This window comes from Lepidothrix coronata, unplaced genomic scaffold (assembly GCF_001604755.1).
Source record: "Lepidothrix coronata isolate B3197 unplaced genomic scaffold, Lepidothrix_coronata-1.0 Scaffold285, whole genome shotgun sequence".
NCBI lineage: Eukaryota > Metazoa > Chordata > Aves > Passeriformes > Pipridae > Lepidothrix > Lepidothrix coronata.
The window spans coordinates 673,462-696,509 of record NW_016690465.1 but is presented as its reverse complement, the minus strand read 5'-3'; the positions used below and the strand labels follow the sequence as shown (position 1 = coordinate 696,509).

Below are 23,048 nucleotides of genomic sequence, written 5' to 3'. Positions count from 1 at the left end.
TCATCTCCATCCTTTCCTGGTCCTAAATGATCCTGGGAAAGGGTGGCATGTCCCCCTTGGGGATGTCTTCATGTCTTCACCTCCATTCTCCTCCTTCCTGGCCCTCAGTGATCCTGGGACAGGGTGGGATGTCCTCCCCCTTCTTGGTGACACCAGTGTTGGGTAACTTCATCTCCATCCTTTCCTGGTCCTAAATGATCCTGGGAAAGGGTGGCACGTCCCCCTTAGTGACACTTTCATCTCCATCCTCACCCTTGGTGACATCCTTATCTCGATCCTCCCTGGCCCTAAATGATCCTGGGACAGGGTGGGATGTCTTCCCCCTTCTTGGTGACACCAGTGTTGGGTAACTTCATCTCCATCCTTTCCTGGTCCTAAATGATCCTGGGAAAGGGTGGCACGTCCCCCTTAGTGACACTTTCATCTCCATCCTCACCCTTGGTGACATCCTTATCTCGATCCTCCCTGGCTCTAAATGATCCTGGGACAGGGTGACATGTCCACCTCTCCTTGGTGACACCAGAATTGGGCACTTGCATCTCCATCCTTTCCTGGTTCTGAATGATCCTGGGACAGGGTGACATGTCCCCCCTTGGTGACACCTTCATGTCCCCCCTCGCCCTTCCTGGCCCTCAGTGATCCCGGGGCAGTGTGGCTGTGCTGCAGCAGCTCCCATGGGGTGGGGCCCCTCCGAACCCCCTTCCCTGTGTCCCTGTGTCCCTGTGTCCCTGTGTCCCACTCCCCCCCGTGTCCCACAGCTCTACCTCGGCAGCTCACAGGAGGCGGGTGAATCCCGGGACGAGGTTCCCACACGGAACAGGGATGGCCTGCAGCAGGTACGGGGTGGGGCCACCCCATAACCCGACCCCAGGCGTGGTGGGGTGTCCCCTCCACCCCAGGGCTCCGCAGACCCACCGTTCCCGTGTCCCCGCAGGGCGGTGCCGGCAGCTCCGACGCCATCGCGGTCCACGCCCTCGGCGTGCTCACGGCCATCATGAGCAACTCGCCCTCAGCCAAGGTGGGCAGCCAGCCAGGGGACACCCCAAAAGCACATGGGTTGGGGTGTTGTCACCTGCCCAGGTGGGAGCAGCGGGTCCCGCAGGGTCCCACGTGTCCGTGTGCTTGCAGGAGGTGTTCAAGGAGCGCATCGGCTACACCCACCTCTACGAGGTGCTGAGGAGCCAAGGGCAACCCACCCAGCGCCTGCTCCAGGAGCTCCTCAACATGGTGAGCCTTCCCACTTCTCCTCCCTGCTGGGCACTGGTGGTTCCTGGCAGATCTCAGCCCCCTCTCCTCACCGCTCAGTTCTCTCCACCCACCTGGGTTCCCATCAACCTCATCCCAAGGGGTCTTGGGGTCATCTTTAGGTTGGAGTCATGCTCAGCTTTGGGGAGTTTTGAGCCCTTCTGGATGTGGAACTGCTTGTTCTGGTACTGCTGGACACGGGAGGGTCTCCAGCGTGCTCCATGCATGAGGGTCTCCAACGCCTTTGATGCATGGGGGTCCCTGAGATCCTTGATGTACGGAGGTCTCCAAGGTGCTTGATGTGTGGAGATCTCCAAGATCTTTGATTCATGGAGGTCTCTGAGATCCTTGATGCATGGAGGTCTCCAAGAATTTTGATGCATGGAGGTCTCCAAGAATTTTGATGCATGGAGGTCTCCAAGAATTTTGATGCATGGAGGTCTCCAAGAATTTTGATGCATGAGGGTCTCCAAGACCCTTGATGGCTGAGGTCTCCAAAATTCTTGATGCAAAGGATCTCCAAAACTATTAATGCATGAGAGTCTCCAAGAATTTTGATGCATAAGGGTCTCCAAGACTGTTGATGTATGAGGTGTCCAAATCCTGGATGCACAAGGATCTGCCAAATTCTAGATATACAGGATCTCCAAAAGCACTGATGCACAAGGTCTCCAAAACTCTTGATGCACAGGGGTCTCCAAGACTCTTGGCAGATGAGGGTCTTGATATACTGGATGCATGGGAGTCTCCAAGGGTTTTGGTGCACGGGAGTTTCCAAGGGTTTTGATGCACGGGAGTCTCCAAGGGGTTTGATGCACAAGGTCTCTGCTTCCAGCCCAGGGTGGCCTGGGGGATGATCCGACCCTCTCCACAGGGTCGGAGCAGCTCCAAACACCTCTCATGTTCCAACAGGCAGTGGAGGGCGACCACAGCTCCTTCCCGGTGCGTCCCATCCGCAACGAGCAGCCCCTGCTGATCCTGCTGGCCTGGCTGCCGGCGCTGGAGTGCCGGGATCTCCAGGTCTTCCTGTCGGGGTGGCTGCGGCGGCTCTGCGAGGCCTCCCTGCCCAGCCGCCTCACGTGCGTCAAGGCCGGCATGGTGGGCTCCCTGCTGGGCGCCCTGGGCACCGAGCCGGCGCTGCCCACCGCCTGTTCCCAGAACCTGCTGGAGCTGCTCCGGGCGCTGGGCAGCCTGTCCATCCGGCCTGGGGAGCTGCGGCAGCTGCTGCGGCTGCTGCGGCACGAGCGGGGCCGGGGGCCTCATCCCTACGTGTGTCCCGTCATCCGGGCGCTCTCGGGCATGGCCAGGGCGGAGGGGCCCCCCCGGGCGCTGCAGAGCTTCGACCTGAGCCCGGGCATGGCTGGGATCATGGTGCCCACCATCCAGAAGTGGCCCGGAGGGGCCTTTGCCTTCCATGCCTGGGTGTGCCTGAGCGAGGAGGAGCCGGAGCCGCCGGCGAGGCCCAAGAGGAGGCAGCTCTACAGGTGATGGCAGATGGAGGGGCTGGGAGGGGCTGAGGTGAGGATGAGGAGGGGCGGCACCACCATCCCTATCGTGTTTCTCCTCCGCCAGCTTCTTCACGGCCGGGGGGACGGGCTTCGAGGCGTTCTTCACCGCCGGCGGCGTGCTGGTGGTGGCCGTCTGCACCAAGAAGGACTACATGACCGTGGCCTTGCCAGAGTTTGCCTTCAACGACTCGGCTTGGGTGAGCGTTGTCCCCGTCCCTGTCACCACCGGGGGGGCAGTGAGGCCACCGGGATGCCCTGACCCCCCTCCCTGCCCCCAGCACTGCGTGGACATCGTGCACGTCGCCGGGCGCCGGCCCTTCGGCCAGAACGTCGTCAGCGTCTACGCCGACGGGCACCTGCGGAAGACGGCGCAGCTCCGCTTCCCCTCCCTCCACGAGGTGAAGGACCCCCCCCGTCCCAGCCAGACCCCTCCCCGTGGATGATGGGGGGCTGAGCAAGACCCTTCTGCCTTCCAGTCCTTCACCTCCTGCTGCATCGGCTCCGCGGGGCACCGGACCACCACCACGGCTGCCACGGCCACCAGCCACCCGCCGGCACCCCACGGCCCAGAGCTGGTCTTCCCCTCACACCCTGTGCTGGGGCGCTCCCAGTCTGTCCCTGCCACCCTTGGCCCCCACTCTTGGACCCCCACTCAGCTGCCCACGGAGGGGGTGGTGGCCACCACGGCAGCCGGGAGCCAGGACATGGAGTGGGGCAGCCCCACCTCCCTGGAGGGTCACCTGGGCTCCGTGGCCATCTTCTGTGAGGCTCTGCAGCAGGCCCAGGTCAAGGCTCTGTTCTGTGCAGGTACATCAGGGTGGGACATGGACATCTGGGGGATGTCCACAGAGGTGCTGGTGGCAACCAGGCTCTCCTTCACCGTGTCCCAGCTCACCCCAGTCCTCCTCTCCCAGGCCCGAATGTCATGTCACCATTTACACTGGAAGGGGACCTGGTGGAGCTGAGCAGCAAACTCCTGCTGTACTACACCCCCCAGGTGAGGAGAGACACCCCCCCGGGGACAGGGACAGTGCTGCGAGCCCCTGTGCCCTGAGGGACATCTCCAGGAGCACGGGGATGCTCCCATGGTGCTCTCCTCTAGGCCTGCAGGAACAACATCTGCCTGGACCTCTCTCCCAGCCACGGCCTGGACGGGAGGCTGACGGGGCACAAGGTGGTCAATTGGGATGTCAAGGTACAGTGGGCACAGGGTGACACGTCCACCCCATGGCGTGGAGGCAGGTGGGGCCCTCCTGGGCTGCAGGCCCGGGACAGGACACCCACAGGCTGTTGGTTGGACCCTGCAGAGACTCTGCATGTGGTGTTGGGTCCACCAAGGACCTGCATGACCCGTGGGTCCCCTGAGGACCTGTCTGCCCCATCCAGGGTGGGCACCGTGGGTGGTATAGGGGAACAGGTGACTTTTGGGGACTCCAGGTGGCTGTGCAACCTCCTCCTCCAGCACCCAGCAAGACCTCTCCCCTCTCTCCCTCCCTCCCTCAGGACGTGGTCAACTGCGTGGGTGGGATGGGAGTGCTCCTGCCCCTGCTCGAGCAAGTGGTGTCCAAGAAGGAGGAGCCTGAGGATGAGGAGGAGACCAATGACTTGGTGGGGCCAGAGCTGACGTCCTCCAGGAATGCCCAGGGCATGCTCATCCCACTGGGAAAGTCCTCAGGTGAGGAGTTTGGGGGTGTGGAGCAGGAGTCGGGTGGTTGGAGGTAACCACGGCGCCGTGGAGGTGTTCCTGGTGTCCACCACAGACAGGAGAGGTCTTGCCTGAGGCACCACAAGGTGTGGAGGTAATGGAGAAGGCACTTCTGACATTGTTATGACCCAATTAGTCATGAACAAGCAGTTCTGGGAAGGTGAGGGTGGCTCCAGCCACCTCCAGGTTGCCTCTGGGTGGAGTCTTTGATGTCTCAGAACAGGGCTGGGTCCGTCCAGGAGCCTTTGGCACGAGTGGAACGTGCTTCCTCCTGACACCCAGCTGCTCATTCCCAAGCTCAGAGCAACAGAGGTTTCCACCTCCATAAATGTGAGGAAAATAGGAGAATGGGGTGAAATTGGAGAGCAGAGTTGGTGGTGGGGTCTCCAGGAGGGTGTTTGGGTGGGCCCAGGGCTCACAGCTCTGTGCCTTGCAGAGAACAGGCTGGAGAGGAACAGCGTGGCCGCCTTCCTGCTGCTGGTGAAGAACTTCATCCAGCACCACCCCGTGAACCAGGAGAGCCTGGTGCAGTGCCACGGGCCGGCCATCATCGGGGCACTGCTGCAGAAGGTGGGGGAGCTCCCAAAACTCCATCCTGTGATCCCCAGCGTGGTTCCCAAGGGGGTGGCAGGAGTACAAGTGTCCCCTCCCTCCCTCCCGTGGCAGGTCTCCGGTGCTCTGCTGGACATGAGCACGCTGGTGGCCTCGCAGATCCTCATGGAGCAGGTGGCCTCCGAGGGCAGTGGGCTCCTGCTGCACGTCCTGTACCAGCACCTCCTCTTCGACTTCCGCATCTGGAGCAACAGCGACTTCGCCGTGCGCTTAGGTGGGACCGGGGGCTGGGGGTGTCCCCCATCCCCAGCCACCCCCAGGCCCCTCACACCTTCTTCCTGCAGGCCACATCCAGTACCTGGCCAACGTGGTCAAGGACCACAAGCAGCGCATCCGTAAGAAGTACGGGGTGCAGTATGTCCTCGACTCCATCCGGACCTACTACGGGTGAGCCGTGGGCGGAGCCGGGACTGCGGAATGCTGGTGTGGTGGTGGGAATGGTGGGCTTCCCCCCTCGGAGCTCCAGTGTGGGACAGACACCATTTTCTAGGGGTAACGTCCCTCCTTCTGGTGTGGGAACATTGTGGGGGCAGGATCTTCCACTCCAAGTGGTCCTTTCCCATCCCCAACCCTGTGCCTGGCTCCCAAACCCATCCCCAACCCTGTGCCTGGCTCCCAAATCTGTCCCCAACCCTGTGCCTGGCTCCCAAACCCATCCCCAACCCTGTGCCTGGCTCCCAAATCTGTCCCCAACCCTGTGCCTGGCTCCCAAACCCATCCCCAACCCTGTGCCTGGCTCCCAAACCCATCCCCAACCCTGTGCCTGGCTCCCAAATCCATCCCCAGCGTCTCTCCCTCAGCCACTGACAGCGTGGTAGCTTCTGCAATGAGTTGATACCCCCCGTGGTACTGGGGGTGCTCACTCCCTGCAGAGACCCAAAAGCCTGGGGCAGACATTTCCCATGGGCCAGAAGATCCCTGGATGTCCACGTGGGGCTGCCCTGGAGCTCCTCAGGCTTCATGGCGGGATTTGAGATGGTGCTGGTGATGGGTGACAACGTACTGAACATGTCCCCGTGTGTGTCTGTCCATCAGCACCTCCAGGGAGAAGACCACGGCCACTGATGACATCAAGACAGTGCAGACGTCCCTCTTCAGCCTGGTGAAGGATTTCTTCTGCCGGAGCTTCTCTGGGGAGGAGATGCAGAGCTTGCTGAGCTACCTGGCTGGGGCCCAGGACGAGCAGCAGGTTCGTCACCGAGCCACCCTGCTCCCCAGACTCCTCAGCGTGCCATGGGCTGGGCACTGAGGTCATGGTGGGGCACTTGGAGGGCAGTGGACAACCAGCCCCGTGTCCTGCAGGTGTGTGGGGCGCTGGAGGTGATCCACAGCCTGCTGAAGGGCTCACCTGCCCAGGAGCAGCTCTTCGCCTTCCTCTTTGAGCCAGGCCAGGTGGAGGTTCTCTTCTCACTGCTGGTGCAGAAGAAGTTCTCAGATGAAGTGCGGGAGAGGGTCTTCAAGGTAAGGTGGGTCCCCAGCGCCAACCTCTCGCCATCCCCAGTGAGGTGACACCTCTCACTGTCCCTCCAGATCCTCTACAAGATGCTGAAGTACGAGAAGGTCCCTGAGCGCAGCAAGAACCGCCTGAAGCTGAAGGACATCGGGTACCACGGGCTCATCTCCTACCTCAGTGATGTCCCCAGCTCCATGCTGCTCTTCCGCTGCCTCTCCGAGCAGGTCCTCGGGGCAGGTACCGTGTCCCAAAAATATACACTCCAAAACACATGCCATGGGATCACCGCTGGTGGCTTCCCACGAGGCTCAGCTGGTCCTGGGACTGGGATCTTTGGTGGCTTTTGGGGACAGCAGGTGTCCCACCACTGTGCTGTCTCTCCTTGCCCACAGACCCTCCCAACTACAAGGACCTGGTGGCCGTGGTTTACCTGTCCCACCGGGCTGACCTGACCGTCCGGCTCGACCTCTGCCGCAAGGTGAGGGGACAGAGGTGTCACCCCGGGGCTGAGCTCCCTGGGCACCCAGCCACGCCCAAACATGGTGGTGACCTGTACATGGATGTGCCAGCATGGAAGTGGTGCAGCCCCAGCACCTCGTGCCGGTGATGGAGGATCTTGGGTGCTCAGACCAAGGATCCAAGCGTCAACCCACCAGGAGCTGGGGCAGCAGCATCAGGTCTCCTCCCTTTTCCTTCTCCCGCAGCTCTTCCACCTGATCTACGCCCAGCAGGACCTGGTGAGGCAGCTGGCCAGGCTGGCTGGCTGGCAGGACACCCTCACCAAGCTCTACGTCCGGGAGTCCTACGAGTCCCGCCAGCACAGCCTGAGCACCAGCGGGGGCTGCCCGGAGCTGCTCCGCCTCTCCGACCCCCCCGGCAAGGAGGGCACGAGCCCACCACCGGCCGAGCTCCAGGAGCTGGATGTCTTCCTCCCACTGGGATACGAGGCCTCGGACCAGGAGCTCTCTGAGGGCTTCTCTGACCACTCCATCTCCCCGAGCGGCCGCACCAAGTCCTTCCACTCCTACAACTTCAAGTCTTTCGACTCCTCCGACCGGGCCAGTCGCTCGTCCTCCAACCCCGGCGACGGGCCCCCCTTCGATGGCGTCTACCACCCACTGTCGCCCTTCTCCACCTCCCCCTTCGACCTGGGGCTCGACCTGGCCAGCACCAGCTCCGTGGCCACGGCCGAGAGCGGTGCCCAGACCCCCGGCAGCGGCCCCGGCACCCCGTCCCCCCTGGAGAGCTTCAAGCCCTTCCCAGGAATGCGGGCGCGCAAGAGCTCCAGCCTGTCCAACGTCCTGGACGAGAGCAGCTACCAGGACGTGCTGCCCAGCGACAACATCTCCAACACCAGCAACCCCCAGGTGAGCCCCAAACCCTCGTACCCACCACCCCGGGGCACTCTGGACACCAAGCTCGCAGTTTGTATGGACAGACTGGGAATGAGAGGCTGGGAAGTAGTGTTGGGAAAAGGCCCTGGGGGTCCTGGTGGTACCGGTTGTCCCTGAGCCAGCAGTGCCCTGGCAGCCAGGAGGGACATCCCTGTCCTGGGGCATCAGGGAGGGCGTTGTCCCACTCTGCTCTGCCCTGGGGCGGCCTCACCTCAACATTGGGGCAGTTTGGGGGGACACAATGGAAGGAGGAGCCATTGGAGAGTGTCCAAAGGAGGGAACGAGGATGGGGAAGGGCCTTGATTTGCCCTGTGAGGACACTGAGGGCACTTGGTGTGTTCAGCTGGAGCACAGGAGAAGACTGAGGGGAGACCTCAGTGCAGTTCCAGCATCCTGGGGAGGGGCAGAGGAGGGGCAGGGACTGAGCTCTGCTCTGGGGGGACCAGGGACAACACCCAGGGAACGGCTGGAGCTGTGTCAGGGCAGGGTCAGGTTGGATCTCAGGGAAAGGTTCTTCCCCCAGAGGGTGGTTGGGCACTGCCCAGGCTCCCCAGGGCAGTGGGCACAGCCCCAAGGCTACCAGAGCTCCAGGAGGGTTTGGACAACACTCTCAGGCACATGGTGGGATTGTTGGAGCGTCCTGTGCAGGGCCAGGAGTTGGACTGGGTGATCATTGTGGGTCGCTTCCAACTCGGCACATCCTGTGACTCTGTGACTCTCCCTCTCCCATGGCAGCAAACCCCCGAGGAGGAGCTGTGCAACCTCCTGACCAACATCATCTTCTCGGTGACGTGGCGCGGGGTGGAGGGCTGGGACGACGCAGCCTGGCGGGAGCGGGGCCAGGTCTTCTCGGTGCTCACCAAGCTGGGCTCGGCCTGCGAGCTGGTGCGGCCCCCGGACGAGATCAAGCGCAGGTGAGTCCCGCCCAGCTCCGGAGGGGGGGTCCCAAGGGAAAAGGCCACCCTCCGGAGCTGTGCTGTCCCCCAGCCTCCTGGAGATGATGCTGGAGTCGGCGCTGACCGACCTGAAGGAGTCGGGGCCGGGGGCCCTGCCCGGCCTCACCCACAACGCCCTCAAGCTGCTCCGGCTGCTCCAGGACTTCCTGTTCTCCGAGGGGCACAACAACCAGGCCCTGTGGAGCGAGAAGGTGGGTGGGAATGAGCGGGCGTTCCTGGTCCCAAACCTGAGCTCCGGACCCTACTGCTAATGCCTGATCCCTGGTGTTAGACCTGAGCCTAAACCTGCCCTACCTGCAGCGCTTGAACTTAACCTTAGGATATAACCTGGGCCTTAACCCTAACCTAACCTTAGGAAATAACCTTGGCCTTAATCCTAACCTAACCCCTGATCCCTGATGATAGACCTGAGTCTAAACACAGCCTTATCTACAGCCTTATCTAACCTTAGGAAATAACCTCGGCCTTAATCAGAAACTGTAAGTCAAAACCTAATCCTAACCTTAGAAATAACCTCAGCCTTAATCCTAAATTTAAATCAAACCCTAACCCTAACTCTAACCCTAACCCTAGAAAACAGCCTCAGCCTTAATCCTAAATTGTAAATCAAACCCTAACTCTAACCCTAACCCTAGAAAATAGCCTCAGCCTTAATCCTAAATTGTAAATCAAACCCCAACCCTAACTTTAGGAAATAACCTCAGCCTTATTCCTACAGTGTAATTCAAAGCCTAATCCTAACCTTAGGAAATAACCTCAGCATTAATCCTAAACTATGAATCAACAGTAGATCCTAAACCTTAACCCTACATCCTTGTCACAAACTCCAACCCTTAATCCTAATTTTAACCCTAACCCTACACCCATACTAAAAACCTAAGACATCCTAAATACTGATCTTAAAACTTAACCCTCCTTGTCATAAAGCTCAACCCTAACCCCAGTCCTATACCTCAGCCCTAGTCTCAGTCCTCATCCTAAACCTTAACTCTGCATTTTTGTCACAAAGCCCAACCCTTAATCCTGATCTTAACCCTAACCCTACCCCCTTACTATAAACCTTAGGCCCAACCTTAACTCACAACCTGTCACGTAACCGTACCTCCTAAATCCTAATCCTTAAACCTTCATCCCTGCCCTAAACCTCACCCCTAAAACCAGTCCTATACCCCAGACCTAATCCCAGTCCTAATCCTTACCCCTAACCCTTCACCCTTACTATAAACCCATTCCCTGAGCCCCAGCCTGATGCCCAAACCCAGACTAGTTTGGAACAACCATTATGAGTTGGGTTCTACCCTACTCCAAACCCTAATCCTAAATGCTACCCCCAACCCAAACCCAAAGCCAAGGGGTGCTGGGTGCTGGGATCAGCCCTGGGGGCTGGAGAGGGGTGGGATCCGTGCCCAGGCGGGGTCTCGCCGTGTCCCCAGATCTACGAGGGGGTGAACAGCCTGCTGGACAAGCTGGGCGTGTGGTACCACCTGGCCAACGGCACCTCCGACCTCAGGGAGATGGCCCAGGCGGGGCTGCGAGTCCTCGTGGGCTACATCCTGCTGCAGGACCCCCAGGTGGGTCACCCCTCCCTCCCCTGCGGGGCTGCTGGCATCCCAACCCTCGGGGTGGCCCTGTCCCCGTGTCCCCTGTGCCCCCAGCTGGGTTTGTGGTGGGATCCCAGCCCTTGGAATGGCCCCATACCCATGTCCCATGTGCCTCCAACTGGGTTTGTGGTGGGATCCCAGCCCTTGGAATGGCCCCATATGATATCCCATGTCCCCCTCAGTGGGATCCCAGCCCTTGGAATGGCCCCATCCCATATCCCATGGCCCTCCAGCTGGGTTTGTGGTGGGATCCCAGCCCTTGGGGTGACCCCATCTGATGATCTGGTGGAATCCCAACCCTCGAGGTGGCCCCATCCCGCATCCTCCCAACTGGGCTCATGGTGGGATTCCAGCCCTGAGGGTGGCCCCAGCCAATGTCACCTGACCCTCCAACTGGTCTTCTGGTGGGATCCCTGCCCTTGGAGTGGCCCCATATGACATTCCACATCCCTCCCAGTGGGATCCCAGCCCTTGGAGTGGCCCCATATGACATCCCACGTCCCTCCCAGTGGGATCTCAGCCCTTGGAGTGGCCCCATATGACATCCCACGTCCCTCCCAGTGGGATCCCAGCCCTTGGAGTGGCCCCACCCCATGTCCATGTCCCCCCAGCTGCACTCCCTGGCCTACGTGAAACTGCACAGCCTCCTGCAGACGTCCTCAGCTCCCAGGAAGGACGAGGCCTGTTACCTCCTGGGGAAGCTGGAGACCCCCCTCCGGCGCTCGCTGGAAGCCAAGTCAGAGACGTTCTCCTGGCTGGTGCCCATCATCCGCACGCTCATGGACCAGTGCTACGAGACCCTGCAGCTGCAGCTCTTCCTGCCCTCCCTGCCCCCCACCAACGGCAGCCCCACCTTCTACGAGGACTTCCAGCTCTTCTGCACCACCCCGGAGTGGAGGGGCTTCATCGAGAAGCACGTGGGTGTCATCGCTGGGGGAACAGCCGGGTGATGGGTGGTGGCTGTGAAGCCCTTGGAAACACTTCTTCCCTCCTCCTGGTTTCCCCAGGTGCAGCCCACCATGGCCCAGTTTGAGATGGACACCTTTGCCAGGAGCCACGACCACATGTCCAACTTCTGGAACGCCTGTTACGATGCCATGATGAGCAGCGCCCAGCGGCGGGAGCAGGAGAAGGCGGCCAGCCGCAAGATGTTCCAGGTCCTGCCTGCTCCTCACCCCTGGGATGTCACCTGGGGGTGTGCTCCTCATCCCTGGGATGTCACCCTGCAAGTGTGCTCCTCATTTTGGGGATGTGCTCCTCACCCCAAGGATATAATCCAGGGAATGTGGTCCTCACACTGGGGACATGTTCCTCATCCTGGGGACATGCTCCTTATCCTGGGGACGTGCTCCTCATCCCTGGGATGTCACCCGGGGGGGTGTGCTCCTCATCCCTGGGATTTCACCCTTGGGGTGTGCTCCTCATCCCTGGGATTTCACCCTTGGGGTATGCTCCTCATCCTGGGGACATGCTCCTCGCCCCAAGGATATCATCCAGAGATTGTGCTCCTCANTGCTCCTCATCCTGGGGACATGCTCCTCGCCCCAAGGATATCATCCAGAGATTGTGCTCCTCACCCTGGGGACATGCTCCTCATCCTGGGGGCATGCTCCTCACCCCAAGGATGTCATCCAGGGAATGTGCTCCTCATCCTGGAGACATGATCCTCATCTTGGGGATGTGCTCCTCACCCCTGCGATGTCACCCAGGGGATGTGCTCCTTATCCTGGGGACGTGCTCGTCATCCCAGGAACTTTATTCCAGGGACATCATCCCAGTGATGGGCTTCTATCCCCGAGCACACCATCCCAGGGTCATTCTCCCCACCCTGGGGATGTCCCCCATGAACACACTCCTCACTTCAAGGTTGTCCCCAAGCCCCAGCCCTGCTGTCCCTTCACTCTGGCGCTCCCTTGGCAGGAGCTGGTGCTGGAGCCGGTGGCCAAGCGCTCCAAGGCGGAGAACGCCCGGCACAGCAACGTCCTCAAGCAGGCCAACAACCACCAGAGCACGGTGCTGAAGCAGTGGAGGTCCCTGTGCCGCCTGCTCACCTCGCCCCGCTCCGCCTGGGCCGACCGGTGAGCGCCCGCCCCGTCCCTGGGCAGGGGGGCACAGCTGGGGGTCCCTGGAGTGCCTGAGCCCCCCCCGTGCCTCCCAGGAACCCGCCGGAGGTTCGCTGGAAGCTGTCGAGCGCCGAGACCTACTCGAGGATGAGGCTGAAGCTGGTGCCCAACCTCAATTTCGACCAGCACTTGGAGGCCAGCGCCCTGCGGGACAACCTGGGTGAGGCTGGTGGCACCGGGGCACCCGGGGGACCCAGGGGCATAGGGATGGGCTGGGAGCTGTCATGGACAGCCTTAAATTTGGGGGCCCTTCTCAGGACTTGTCCCCCAGCTCTGGGAGCACCTGCTGACCCCCCTCCTCATTTCAGGAGCCGAGCACCTCCAAACCCCTGCCGAGCCCCTCCCGCTCGCCATGGCCAAGGAGGCCAAGGTGAGCGAGCTGGAGGACGACCAGCTGGCCGAGGAGGACCTGCCCGTGCTGGACACGCAGTGAGTGCCCTCATCCCTACTACAGCACCGGCTCGCCCGGGCTGGGGGTGTCTCTGGGGTGTCCTCATGCTGCTGTGCCCCCCAGGGCCGAGCCCAAGGAGCAGAGCCAGCGGGAGAAGCTGGTGGTGTCCGAGGACTGCGAGCTCATCACCACGGTGGCCGTGGTGCCCGGGCGCCTGGAGGTGACAACCCAGCACGTCTACTTCTATGATGGCAGCAGCGACAAGGAGGAGACAGAGGGAGGTAACGGCGTGTGAGCCCTGAGGGGGGTGAGGACCCCTCACTCCACATCTCCCTCAGAACCCATCGCCCACGCTGGGGGTGGGGGTGGGTTTCTCCCAGCCCCATCTCTGCCCACACATCTGCCCCAGAACCCATCACCCACGGTTGATTTGGGGGTGAGCTTCTCCCAGCACCATCCCTGCCTTGGGAATGGGGGCCTGGGTGGATGGTGATCCCTGTGGGACTCTGTGCCCCCCATCTTGGCAGGGATTGGCTACGACTTCAAGCGCCCGCTGTCCCACCTGCGCGAGGTCCACCTGCGCCGCTACAACCTGCGCCGCTCCGCCCTCGAGCTCTTCTTCATCGACCAGGCCAACTACTTCCTCAACTTCAGAAAGAAGGTGGAACACCTTTATCCCACCCCCAAGGCCCTCCCCAGGGCCACGGCACTGCCCAAGCTCCGGTCACTCCGTGTCCTCTCCCCGTCCCTCCAGGTGAGGAACAAGGTGTATTCCTGCATCCTCGGCCTGCGGCCCCCCAACCAGATCTACTTTGGCAGCCGCTCGCCCCAGGAGCTGCTCAAAGCCTCAGGGCTCACACAGGTACTGGCCTCTCCGTGCCCATCCCCATCCCATATGGTTGGAATTCCCAGATGGGAAAGGGGAGCGTGACAGCGTGGGATAGGAATGCTCATGGAATCAGGGATGGCTGTGGGTTGGAGATCTCCATGGGACCAGGGGTGGCTGTGGGATGGGGATGACTCTGGGACTAGGGATGGCTCTGGGACCAGAGTGGTCCTGGGATTGGGACAGCTGTGGCACCAGGGGTGGCCATAGGATGGGGATGGCCATGGGACCGGGGATGGTCATGGGACCAGGGATGGATGTGGGACCAGGGTGGCCATGGAATGGGCATGGCCATGGGTCCAGGGGTGACCATGGAACCAGGGATGGATGTGGGACCAGAAGTGGCCATGGAATGGGCATGGCCATGGGACCAGGGGTGGCCATGAGGCCAGGGATGGCTGTGGGGTGGATACAGCCATGGGACCAGGGACAGCCATGGGACTGGGGCGGCCATGGGATTAGGGACAGCTGTGGTACCAGAGGTGGTCCATGGCCATGGGACTGGGGACAGCCGAGAGACCAGAGGTGTTCTGGGACCGGTGATGGCCATGGGATGGGCCCTGCCTGTGGGGTGTCTGCCCTGTCTCCTGCCGCTCCCAAGCCCATCTCACCCCCATCCCCTCACTCCAGAAATGGGTCCTGCGGGAGATCTCCAACTTCGAGTACCTCATGCAGCTGAACACGATCGCGGGGCGCACCTACAACGACCTGTCCCAGTACCCCGTGGTGAGCCCCGTGTCCCTCCCGTGCCCCCACAGCCAGCTCGTGCCCCCCCAGCCTCACCCACCTCCTGCTCCCCCCCCAGTTCCCCTGGATCCTGCGGGATTACGTCTCGGAGACCCTGGACCTCTCCAACCCGGCTGTGTTCCGGGACCTGTCCAAGCCCATCGGGGTGGCCAACGAGCGGCATGCCCGGGACGTGAAGGAGAAGTGAGTACCCCAAAAATAAAGGACGGGGGGTGCGAGGAGTGCCTGGCTGGCTCACGGCAGACCCCGTCCCACCTCACCTCCAGGTACGAGAGCTTCGAGGACCCCACGGGCACCGTGGACAAGTTCCACTACGGCACCCACTACTCCAACGCGGCCGGAGTGATGCACTACCTGATCCGCACCGAGCCCTTCACCACCCTCCACATCCAGCTGCAGAGCGGCAGGTGGGCGCCCGCAGGGCGGGCACCAAGGAGGGGACATCGAGGGCACAAACGGCCTCCAACCAGCTGTCCCCTGCCACCAGGTTTGACTGCTCGGACCGGCAGTTCCACTCGGTGCCGGCGGCGTGGCAGGCGCGCATGGAGAACCCCGTGGATGTCAAGGAGCTCATCCCCGAGTTCTTCTACTTCCCGGAGTTCCTGGAGAACCAGAACGGTAAGAGGTGACCATCCCCACCCGTGGGAGCACTTGGGGGTCCATGTCCCTCACTGAACTGAGGTTCTTGTTAAGAGATCCCTGAATGACCAGCATTTAATAATTAATAAATATATAAAAATATGTATAAATATATATCAATATATATCAATATATATAAATATATATAATGTATTATTTATTATGTATCATTTACTAATATATTACTGTTATATATTATATATTATTATATATCATATATTATACAATATATCATATTATTATTATACAATATATTATTATTATTATACAATATATTACTATACAATATATTATATTATTATATTTATTATATTATTATATTTTATTTATTATAAATTATATTTATTATATATTATATATAATTAATAATTATATTTATTATATATTATATTATTATTATACAATATATTACTATATAATATATAATATATCACAATATATTATTCCATTACTATGATATAATACTGTATATTGAGTATTAATATATTATTGTATTTTTATATTAATGAATTATTATTTATTACTTTAGGGTTTATTTCAGAACAATTTGGTTGCAATGAAAAGCAGAGATGGAGCCCATTTGTGTTATTATTATCTGTAGAAATACAGGAATATGAAAGTATAAAATTCTCACTTAAGAAAATGTGTAAGGGAAAAGAAAGAAAGAGAAGGAAAGGATCCAAGTAGAAAGTTCTCACCACCCACAGATCCAGTAACAAGGGTTGATTGTTGCCAGGTCCATATTGAAGTGATGGTTTGGTCTTGATCTGTCTGGGGTGGGGGAAGCCCCCAAAACACAAAGTTCAGGGGATTAAAATACGTTCAGGTGGGAACACCCCAGAAATGAGGCTGGGGGCACTTCAGGGGTCTTGGATGGTTTATGACCCTTCTAAGACGTGACCAACGTAGTTGGGCCAATTGTGCCCCATCAGAAGGGATGGAAACCTTCAGCCCCACCTGGGAATGTCCCCCCTGGCAGGGCAGTGTCACCCCTGAGCCAGCTGTGTGAGGGAGGACATGGGCAGGACAGAAACCATCATCCCACCAGGATTGCTTCTTGTTGGCCTCTGCCCTTCTCTGGCTCAAAAGCAGCTCATGGGTGAACAAAGATTGATTTGTCGTGTTCACCCTCTGAAGGTGGAGATGGGGAAGGGGATGGAGACGGAGAATAAGGAAGAGGATAGAAGTGGAGATGGAGACGAGGAAGGGCTGTTTTTGCAAATAGCTGATAATTTGAGCCACCAACCATCAACATCCCAGTCTCTCACACTCCCCCCCTGCCCACAGGCTTCGACCTGGGCTGTCTCCAGCTCTCCAACGAGAAGGTGGGCGACGTGGTGCTGCCGCGGTGGGCGCGGTCCCGCGAGGACTTCATCCACCAGCACCGCAAAGCCCTGGTGAGACAGGGGAGCTCATCCCCGGGGGGTATTCCAGGGGGATGGGGAGCGTTCCCAACCCCCCTGATGCCCCCCCTTGGCCAGGAGTCAGAGTATGTCTCGGCCCACCTCCACGAGTGGATCGACCTCATCTTTGGGTACAAGCAGCGAGGCCCGGCCGCCGTGGAGGCCCTCAATGTCTTCTACTACTGCACCTACGAGGGTGAGCCATGGGGAAGGGAGCTGGGGGGCACCTCCTGGGCCAGAGGCACCTCCCAGGTGGCCCTCCCATGACCGTCCCCATCCCCAGGGGCCGTGGACCTGGACGCCATCGCCGACGAGACGCAGCGGAAGGCCCTGGAGGGCATCATCAGCAACTTCGGGCAGACGCCCTGCCAGCTGCTCAAGGTAGGTCAGACCCCCCCCGCCCCCAAAACCAGCCCCTTTTGGGGAGTCACCCCCCTGCTGATGGATCCCCTTCGCCCCCTCAGGAGCCCCACCCCGCCCGGCTGTCAGCAGAGAGCGCTGCCCAGAGGCTGGCCCGCCTCGACACCCGCTCCCCCAACGTCTTCGAGCACCTGGACCAGCTCAAATCCTTCTTTGTGGAGGTGAGGGTGACCCCAGGGGGTCTCCGGGCAGGACTGGGAGGGGTGGGCGTGGCCAGGAAGGTGCCCACTGGCTGCTGTGTCCCCACAGGGCATCAGTGACGGGGTGGCCCTGGTGCAGGCCGTGGTCCCCAAGAACCAGGCGCATTCCTTCATCACTCAGGGATCCCCCGACGTCCTGGTGAGTGCGGGAAAACTGGGGCATTGTGAGGGGGTTCTGCTGCTCCAGGGGGGTCCAGGACCTAACCAGGAGGGCTGTGGTGGTGGGAGTGGTGTCACCTCCCCCTCCACCTCTGCCCAGGTCACCGTGAGCGCCAACGGCTTGTTGGGGACCCACAGCTGGCTGCCCTACGACAAGAACATCTCCAACTACTTCAGCTTCACCAAAGACCCCACCGTGTCCAACGCCAAGTGAGTCACCCAGGCCCGCTCAGCGGTCCCCAGGGATGGTCCCTGGGGGTGCCACTGGTCCAGCAGCTCATCCCTCCCCCTCAGGACGCAGCGGTTCCTGCAGGGCCCCTTCGCCCCCGGCGCGGATCTCAGCTCCCGCACGCTGGCCGTGTCTCCCGATGGGAAGCTGCTCTTCAGCGGGGGACACTGGGACAACAGCCTGAGGGTCACCTCGCTGGCCAAGGGCAAGGTGGTGGGGCACATCACCCGCCACATAGGTACGGCCTCCTCCCCGGAGGGTGGGGATGGTGAGGGTCTGTGACGCCCTGAGGGGGTTGTAGGGGCTGTGGGGGGAGAAGGGGACACGTGAGGGGCATCTCCCGGTGTCCATCTTCTGGGGATAGTCCGGGTTCCATCTCAGAGCTGGGGTGGAACGGGGTCAGCAGCATCTCCACATCCCAAAACACGTCTTGGAGTGCTGTTGGCAGCAATTCCACACTCCAGAACGCACCTGGGAGTGGGGTAGAAGCAATTCCTCACTCCAAAACATGTCCTGGAGTGGGGTGAGGATTAGCAGCATCTCCACACCCAAAAACACATCTTGGAGTGGGGTAGCAGCAATCCCATATCCCAAAATATGTCTTGGAGTGGGATTGGCAGCAATTCCACGCCACAAAGCACGTCTTGGAATGGAGTTGGCAGCAATTCCACACCCTAAAACACCTCTTGGAGGGGGGTGAGGATTAGCAGCATCTCCACACCCCAAAACACATCTTGGAGTGGGGGTAGCAGCAATTCCACATCCCAGAACACATCTTGGAATGGGGGTAGCAGCAATTCCACATCCCAAAACACATCTTGGAGTGGGGGTAGCAGCAATTCCACATCCCAGAACACCTCTTGGAGTGGGGGTAGCAGCAATTCCACGTCCCAAAACACACCTTGGAATGGGGGTAGCAGCAATTCCACATCCCAAAACACACCTTGGAATGGGGGTAGCAGCAATTCCACGTCCCAAAACACACCTTGGAATGGGGGTAGCAGCAATTCCACATCCCAAAACACATCGTGGTGCCATCCCATGGAGTCAGGGGGTGTGGTGCCATCCCATGGAGTCAGGATGCCTAGTGCAGTGGGGTGGGAGCTCATGGTGTCCCTCTGCCTGTCCCAGATGTTGTCACCTGCCTGGCTCTCGACCTCTGCGGCATCTACCTCATCTCTGGATCCCGGGACACCACCTGCATGGTGTGGCAGGTCCTGCAGCAGGTCAGGGGTTGTTCAGGGGGGGAGCTCATGGTGGGCACTGCCAGCAGGTCACTGATGTCCATGTCCCCAACGCCAGGGTGGGTTTTCCAGCGGCTTGGCTCCCAAACCTGTGCAGGTTCTGTACGGCCACGACGCCGAGGTGACGTGCGTGGCCATCAGCACCGAGCTGGACATGGCGGTGTCGGGCTCCAAGGTGAGCTGGGGGTCACCCGGGGGGGGCTGTTACACCTGGGGTTTAGGGGAAGATTGATTGGGAAACATCCAAATCCTCGGGAGGTTCAATAACTTGAACACTGAGGTGGAAGAAGGTACTTGGCAAACTTGAAAACGACATCCAAAGTGAGACACTAAACCGAGTTTAACTTAGCAAAGTCAAGCCTGGCTGGCTTCAGCTTATCCAGGCAAAACAAGGCACTTCCTAAGGCTTTGGCTGAAAGCTTTTAAGTCTGGCCGATGATATATTTTGAGAAGAAGAAGGGGGGAGAAGAAAGAGAGAGATAAAGAGGAAGGAAAAGGAGAGAGAAAAGTAAATAGTCCCCACCTGTGGATCCAGCCATGAGACCTTAGTGTTGCAGTTTTGGTGCCAAACTAATGGTTTGGTCTTGATCCACCAGGGGTGGGGGAAGCCCCCAAAACACAAAGTTCGGTGAGTTAAAATATGCTCAGGTTCAGATGGGAACACCCAGGTTCCTCCCCTGGGTGGGGGGTTTCACACTGTGTGATGTGACATTGTGGATCACGGGGCACTTTGGGGGGCCTTGGTGGTTTATGACCCTTCTAAGACATGAGCACCATAGTTGGGCCAGTTGTGCCCCATGAGAAGGGATGGAAACCTTCAGCCCTACCTGGGAATGTCCCCCCTGGCAGGGGTGTGTAACCCCTGAGCCAGCTGTGTGAGGGAGGACATGGGCAGGACAGAAACCATCATCCCACCAGGATTGCTTCTTGTTGGCCTCTGCCCTTCTCTGGTTCAAAAGCAGCTCATTAGTGAACAAAGGTTGATTTGTCGTGGTCACCTGAAGGTGGAGATGGGGATGGAGGTGAAATGGAGATGAAGAAAGGGATGGAGATAGAGAATAGATAGAGAATAAAGAAGGGGATTGAAGTGGAGATGGGAAAGGGGATGGAGGTGGAGATGGAGAATAAGGAAGGGGGTGGAAGTGGAGATGGGGAAGGAGATGGAGAATAAGGAAGGGGATAGAAGTGGATAGGGAGGGGGATGGAGATGGGGAAGGGCTGGTTTTGCAAACGGCCAATTGTCTGAGCCACCAGCCATTGACACTCCAGCCTCTCCCAGGTGGGGCAGTGCCACCATCGGTGTCACCGTGGTCACGCCGTGTCCCCTCCCTCCCGCAGGACGGCACCATCATCACGCACACCGTGCGCCGGGGGCTCTTCATCCGCTCGCTGCGGCCGCCGGGCGAGAGCTGCGTCCCCGCCGTGCTGTCCCAGCTGGCCGTGGGCCCCGAGGGGCAGGTGGTGGCCCAGAGCACTGCGAGCCAGCGGCCCTGCCTGAAGGTACGGCCCGGGCTCCCCGGGGCCCCCTCCCCGTGCCCAGCGGCGCGTGCTCCCCGCCCTCTGCCCTCTTCCAGGACAGGTTTGCGCTCCACCTGTACTCCGTGAACGGGAAGCTCCTGGCGTCCGTGCCCCTGGAGCAGGAGGTGACGGCCATGTGCCTCACCGAGGACTTCGTGGTGCTGGGGACCACCCAGTGCGGGCTGGAGATCCGGGAGCTCCAGAGGTACCGGCACAGCGGGGAGGGGAAATGGGGGAGAGGGGGACGGTCTGGAAGGGGGTGGGGATGGAGGTGGGGATGGAGAAGAGGATGGGGACAGAGAAGTGGATGAGGATCTGGAAGAGGATGGGGATGGAGAAGAGGATGTGGGTGGAGAAGAGGATGAGGATCTGGAAGGGGATAGGGATGGAGAATAGAATGAGGGTCTGGAAGGGAATGGGGTTGGAGAAGAGGACTGGGATGGGGATGGAGAGTAAGATGAGGATCTGGAAGGGAATGGGGTTGGAGAAGAGGACTGGGATGGGGATGGAGAGTAAGATGAGGATCTGGAAGGGAATGGGGTTGGAGAAGAGGACTGGGATGGGGATGGAGAATAAGATGAGGATCTGGAAGGGAATGGGGATGAGGATGGAGAAGAGGATGTGGGTGGAGAAAGGTATGTGGATGGAGAAGTGGATGAGGATCTGGAAGAGGATGGGGATGGAGAAGAGGATGGGAGGGTTCCTCCTTTGTCCCTCCCCCTCGGGCTGCCCGGGGGTCCCATCCCACCCTCGTCTCTGCAGCCTCAGGGCGGCCGTGCCCCCCGTGCCCATGAGGGTGCCCGTGCACAGCGTGTCCGTCACCAAGGAGAAGAGTCACATCCTGGTGGGGCTGGAGGATGGAAAACTCATCGTGGTGGGCGCTGGGCAGCCCGCTGAGGTGAGCAGGACCCCACAGGGGGGTGGGAGGAGGGGTCCCAGTGTCCATGGGGTGCTCCCGGGCTGAGGACCTCAATGTGGCCTCTCCAGAGCTGAGGGGGACTGGGGTGGGGAGGGGAAAGAGATGTGGGATTGGGATAGGGATGGAGTGGGGTGGGGATGAGATGGGGAGGGAGACTGGGAAGGGAATGAAGGTGGGAATGGGGGTGAAGATGGAGATGGAGGTGGGATGGAGATGAAGGTGGAGATGGGGAAAGGGATGGACGTGGACATGGAGATGGGGATGGAGGTGGAGATGGGAAAGGGGATGGAGGTGAAGGTGGAGATGGAGACAGGGAAAGGGATGATGATGGAGTTGAAGGTGGAGATGGAGGTAGACATGGAGGTGGAGATGGAGATAGGGAAGGGAAAAGAGGTGGAAATAGAGAGGAAAGTGGAGATAGGGAAGGGGATGGAGATTAAGGAAGGGGATGGAAGTGGCGATGGAGAACAAGGAAGGGGATGGAGATGGAGATAGGGAAGGGGTGATGGGTGGATGGCGATGAGGGGGTTGGGAAAAGGATGCAGGTGTGGAAGGGGAAGGGGACAGTGATGGGAGAAGGGATGGGGTTTTGGAAGGGGAAGGGGGTGAGTGTGAGTGGAGCAAAGGATGGGTTTGGAAGGGGATGTGCTGGGGAAGGGGATGGGAGTGGTGGGTGTTCGGAACAGGATGGGGATGGAGGAGTTGATGAGGATGGGGTTGGAGAAGTAAAGGGACATTTGGGAGGTGAGGGGGATGAGCACCTGGAAGAGAATGGGGATGGAGAAGGGGATGGGAATGAGGATGGAGAACAGGATGAAGATGGAGACGAAGAAGAGGATGAGGATGGAGAATTGGATGATGATCTGGAAGGGGATGGGGATGAAGGAGGGGATGAAGATGAGGATGGATGAAGGATTTAGGGATGGCAAAGGGGTCAGAGCACGGGCTGGGCTCTCACCCCCCCATCCCCAGGTGCGTCCGGGCCAGTTCCACCGGCGGCTGTGGCGTTCCACGCGGCGCATCTCCCAGGTGTCGGCCGGAGAGACGGAATACAACCCCTCCGAGGGCCGGGCCTAGGCTGGGATTAACCCCTCCAGGAGCCAGGCCTAGGCTGGGATTAACCCCTCTGAGGGCCGGGCCTAGGCTGGGATAAACCCCTCCCAGGGGCTGGACCCAGGCTGGGATTAACACTTCTGGGAGCCAGACCTAGGCTGGGATAAATCCCTCTGGGAGCTGGGCCTAGAGTGGGATAAACCCCTCCAAGGGCCAGGCCTAGAATGGGATAAACCCCCCCAGGGGGCCCTGCGCCCCCGGCACAGAGAGGGGGCACCCCTTGGACCAAGGGGGGGTCCAGGGGCTGAGGGGGGACCCCTGGGCCCGAGGGGGTGCAGAGCCCCCCGCTCCGCCCGCCATCCGTGGCCTTATCCCTCCCCGGTGGGGTATCCAGCCCCCCCAGTTTTTTGGGAATGTATCCCCCCTTCCCAGGCGGGGGTGGGGGGGCGGGAGGAGGTGGGGACCCCTCGCTGGGCAGGGGGTGCCGTGGCCCCCCCGCCGTGCCCGCTGGCCAGGAGCCGCTCAGAGTGCGCGTGTGTGTCCCCCACCACCGTATTTTTTATTTCTATGCGTTTTTAGATCTTTTACAGACAAAGATTATTATTAATATTAATAATTATAATAATATATCTGTGGGAAATCG

At 59.6% G+C, this 23,048-nt stretch overlaps 1 protein-coding gene across 1 annotated transcript in view; it reads left to right on the top strand.

The window, feature by feature from the left end:
- Window positions 1–23,048, top strand: part of NBEAL2 (neurobeachin like 2) — a 24,604-nt gene extending 1,556 nt beyond the window's left edge. The window contains exons 3-48 of the mRNA XM_017836858.1: window positions 759–836; window positions 935–1,018; window positions 1,129–1,227; window positions 2,158–2,729; window positions 2,818–2,950; window positions 3,032–3,151; window positions 3,230–3,560; window positions 3,668–3,750; window positions 3,856–3,948; window positions 4,257–4,428; window positions 4,895–5,028; window positions 5,125–5,284; window positions 5,355–5,457; window positions 6,106–6,259; window positions 6,373–6,531; window positions 6,601–6,760; window positions 6,916–7,001; window positions 7,228–7,890; window positions 8,653–8,831; window positions 8,905–9,064; window positions 10,307–10,444; window positions 11,086–11,391; window positions 11,482–11,631; window positions 12,395–12,552; window positions 12,633–12,757; window positions 12,906–13,026; window positions 13,112–13,269; window positions 13,516–13,649; window positions 13,743–13,850; window positions 14,505–14,600; window positions 14,680–14,804; window positions 14,888–15,028; window positions 15,109–15,239; window positions 16,548–16,657; window positions 16,742–16,859; window positions 16,947–17,044; window positions 17,128–17,244; window positions 17,333–17,422; window positions 17,543–17,652; window positions 17,737–17,909; window positions 18,803–18,897; window positions 18,974–19,090; window positions 20,254–20,415; window positions 20,490–20,638; window positions 21,196–21,331; window positions 22,325–23,048. Coding sequence (XP_017692347.1) covers window positions 759–836; window positions 935–1,018; window positions 1,129–1,227; window positions 2,158–2,729; window positions 2,818–2,950; window positions 3,032–3,151; window positions 3,230–3,560; window positions 3,668–3,750; window positions 3,856–3,948; window positions 4,257–4,428; window positions 4,895–5,028; window positions 5,125–5,284; window positions 5,355–5,457; window positions 6,106–6,259; window positions 6,373–6,531; window positions 6,601–6,760; window positions 6,916–7,001; window positions 7,228–7,890; window positions 8,653–8,831; window positions 8,905–9,064; window positions 10,307–10,444; window positions 11,086–11,391; window positions 11,482–11,631; window positions 12,395–12,552; window positions 12,633–12,757; window positions 12,906–13,026; window positions 13,112–13,269; window positions 13,516–13,649; window positions 13,743–13,850; window positions 14,505–14,600; window positions 14,680–14,804; window positions 14,888–15,028; window positions 15,109–15,239; window positions 16,548–16,657; window positions 16,742–16,859; window positions 16,947–17,044; window positions 17,128–17,244; window positions 17,333–17,422; window positions 17,543–17,652; window positions 17,737–17,909; window positions 18,803–18,897; window positions 18,974–19,090; window positions 20,254–20,415; window positions 20,490–20,638; window positions 21,196–21,331; window positions 22,325–22,429 — 7,194 coding nt within the window. The 3' untranslated portion in view covers window positions 22,430–23,048. The remainder of the gene's footprint in view (window positions 1–758; window positions 837–934; window positions 1,019–1,128; window positions 1,228–2,157; window positions 2,730–2,817; window positions 2,951–3,031; window positions 3,152–3,229; window positions 3,561–3,667; window positions 3,751–3,855; window positions 3,949–4,256; window positions 4,429–4,894; window positions 5,029–5,124; window positions 5,285–5,354; window positions 5,458–6,105; window positions 6,260–6,372; window positions 6,532–6,600; window positions 6,761–6,915; window positions 7,002–7,227; window positions 7,891–8,652; window positions 8,832–8,904; window positions 9,065–10,306; window positions 10,445–11,085; window positions 11,392–11,481; window positions 11,632–12,394; window positions 12,553–12,632; window positions 12,758–12,905; window positions 13,027–13,111; window positions 13,270–13,515; window positions 13,650–13,742; window positions 13,851–14,504; window positions 14,601–14,679; window positions 14,805–14,887; window positions 15,029–15,108; window positions 15,240–16,547; window positions 16,658–16,741; window positions 16,860–16,946; window positions 17,045–17,127; window positions 17,245–17,332; window positions 17,423–17,542; window positions 17,653–17,736; window positions 17,910–18,802; window positions 18,898–18,973; window positions 19,091–20,253; window positions 20,416–20,489; window positions 20,639–21,195; window positions 21,332–22,324) is intronic.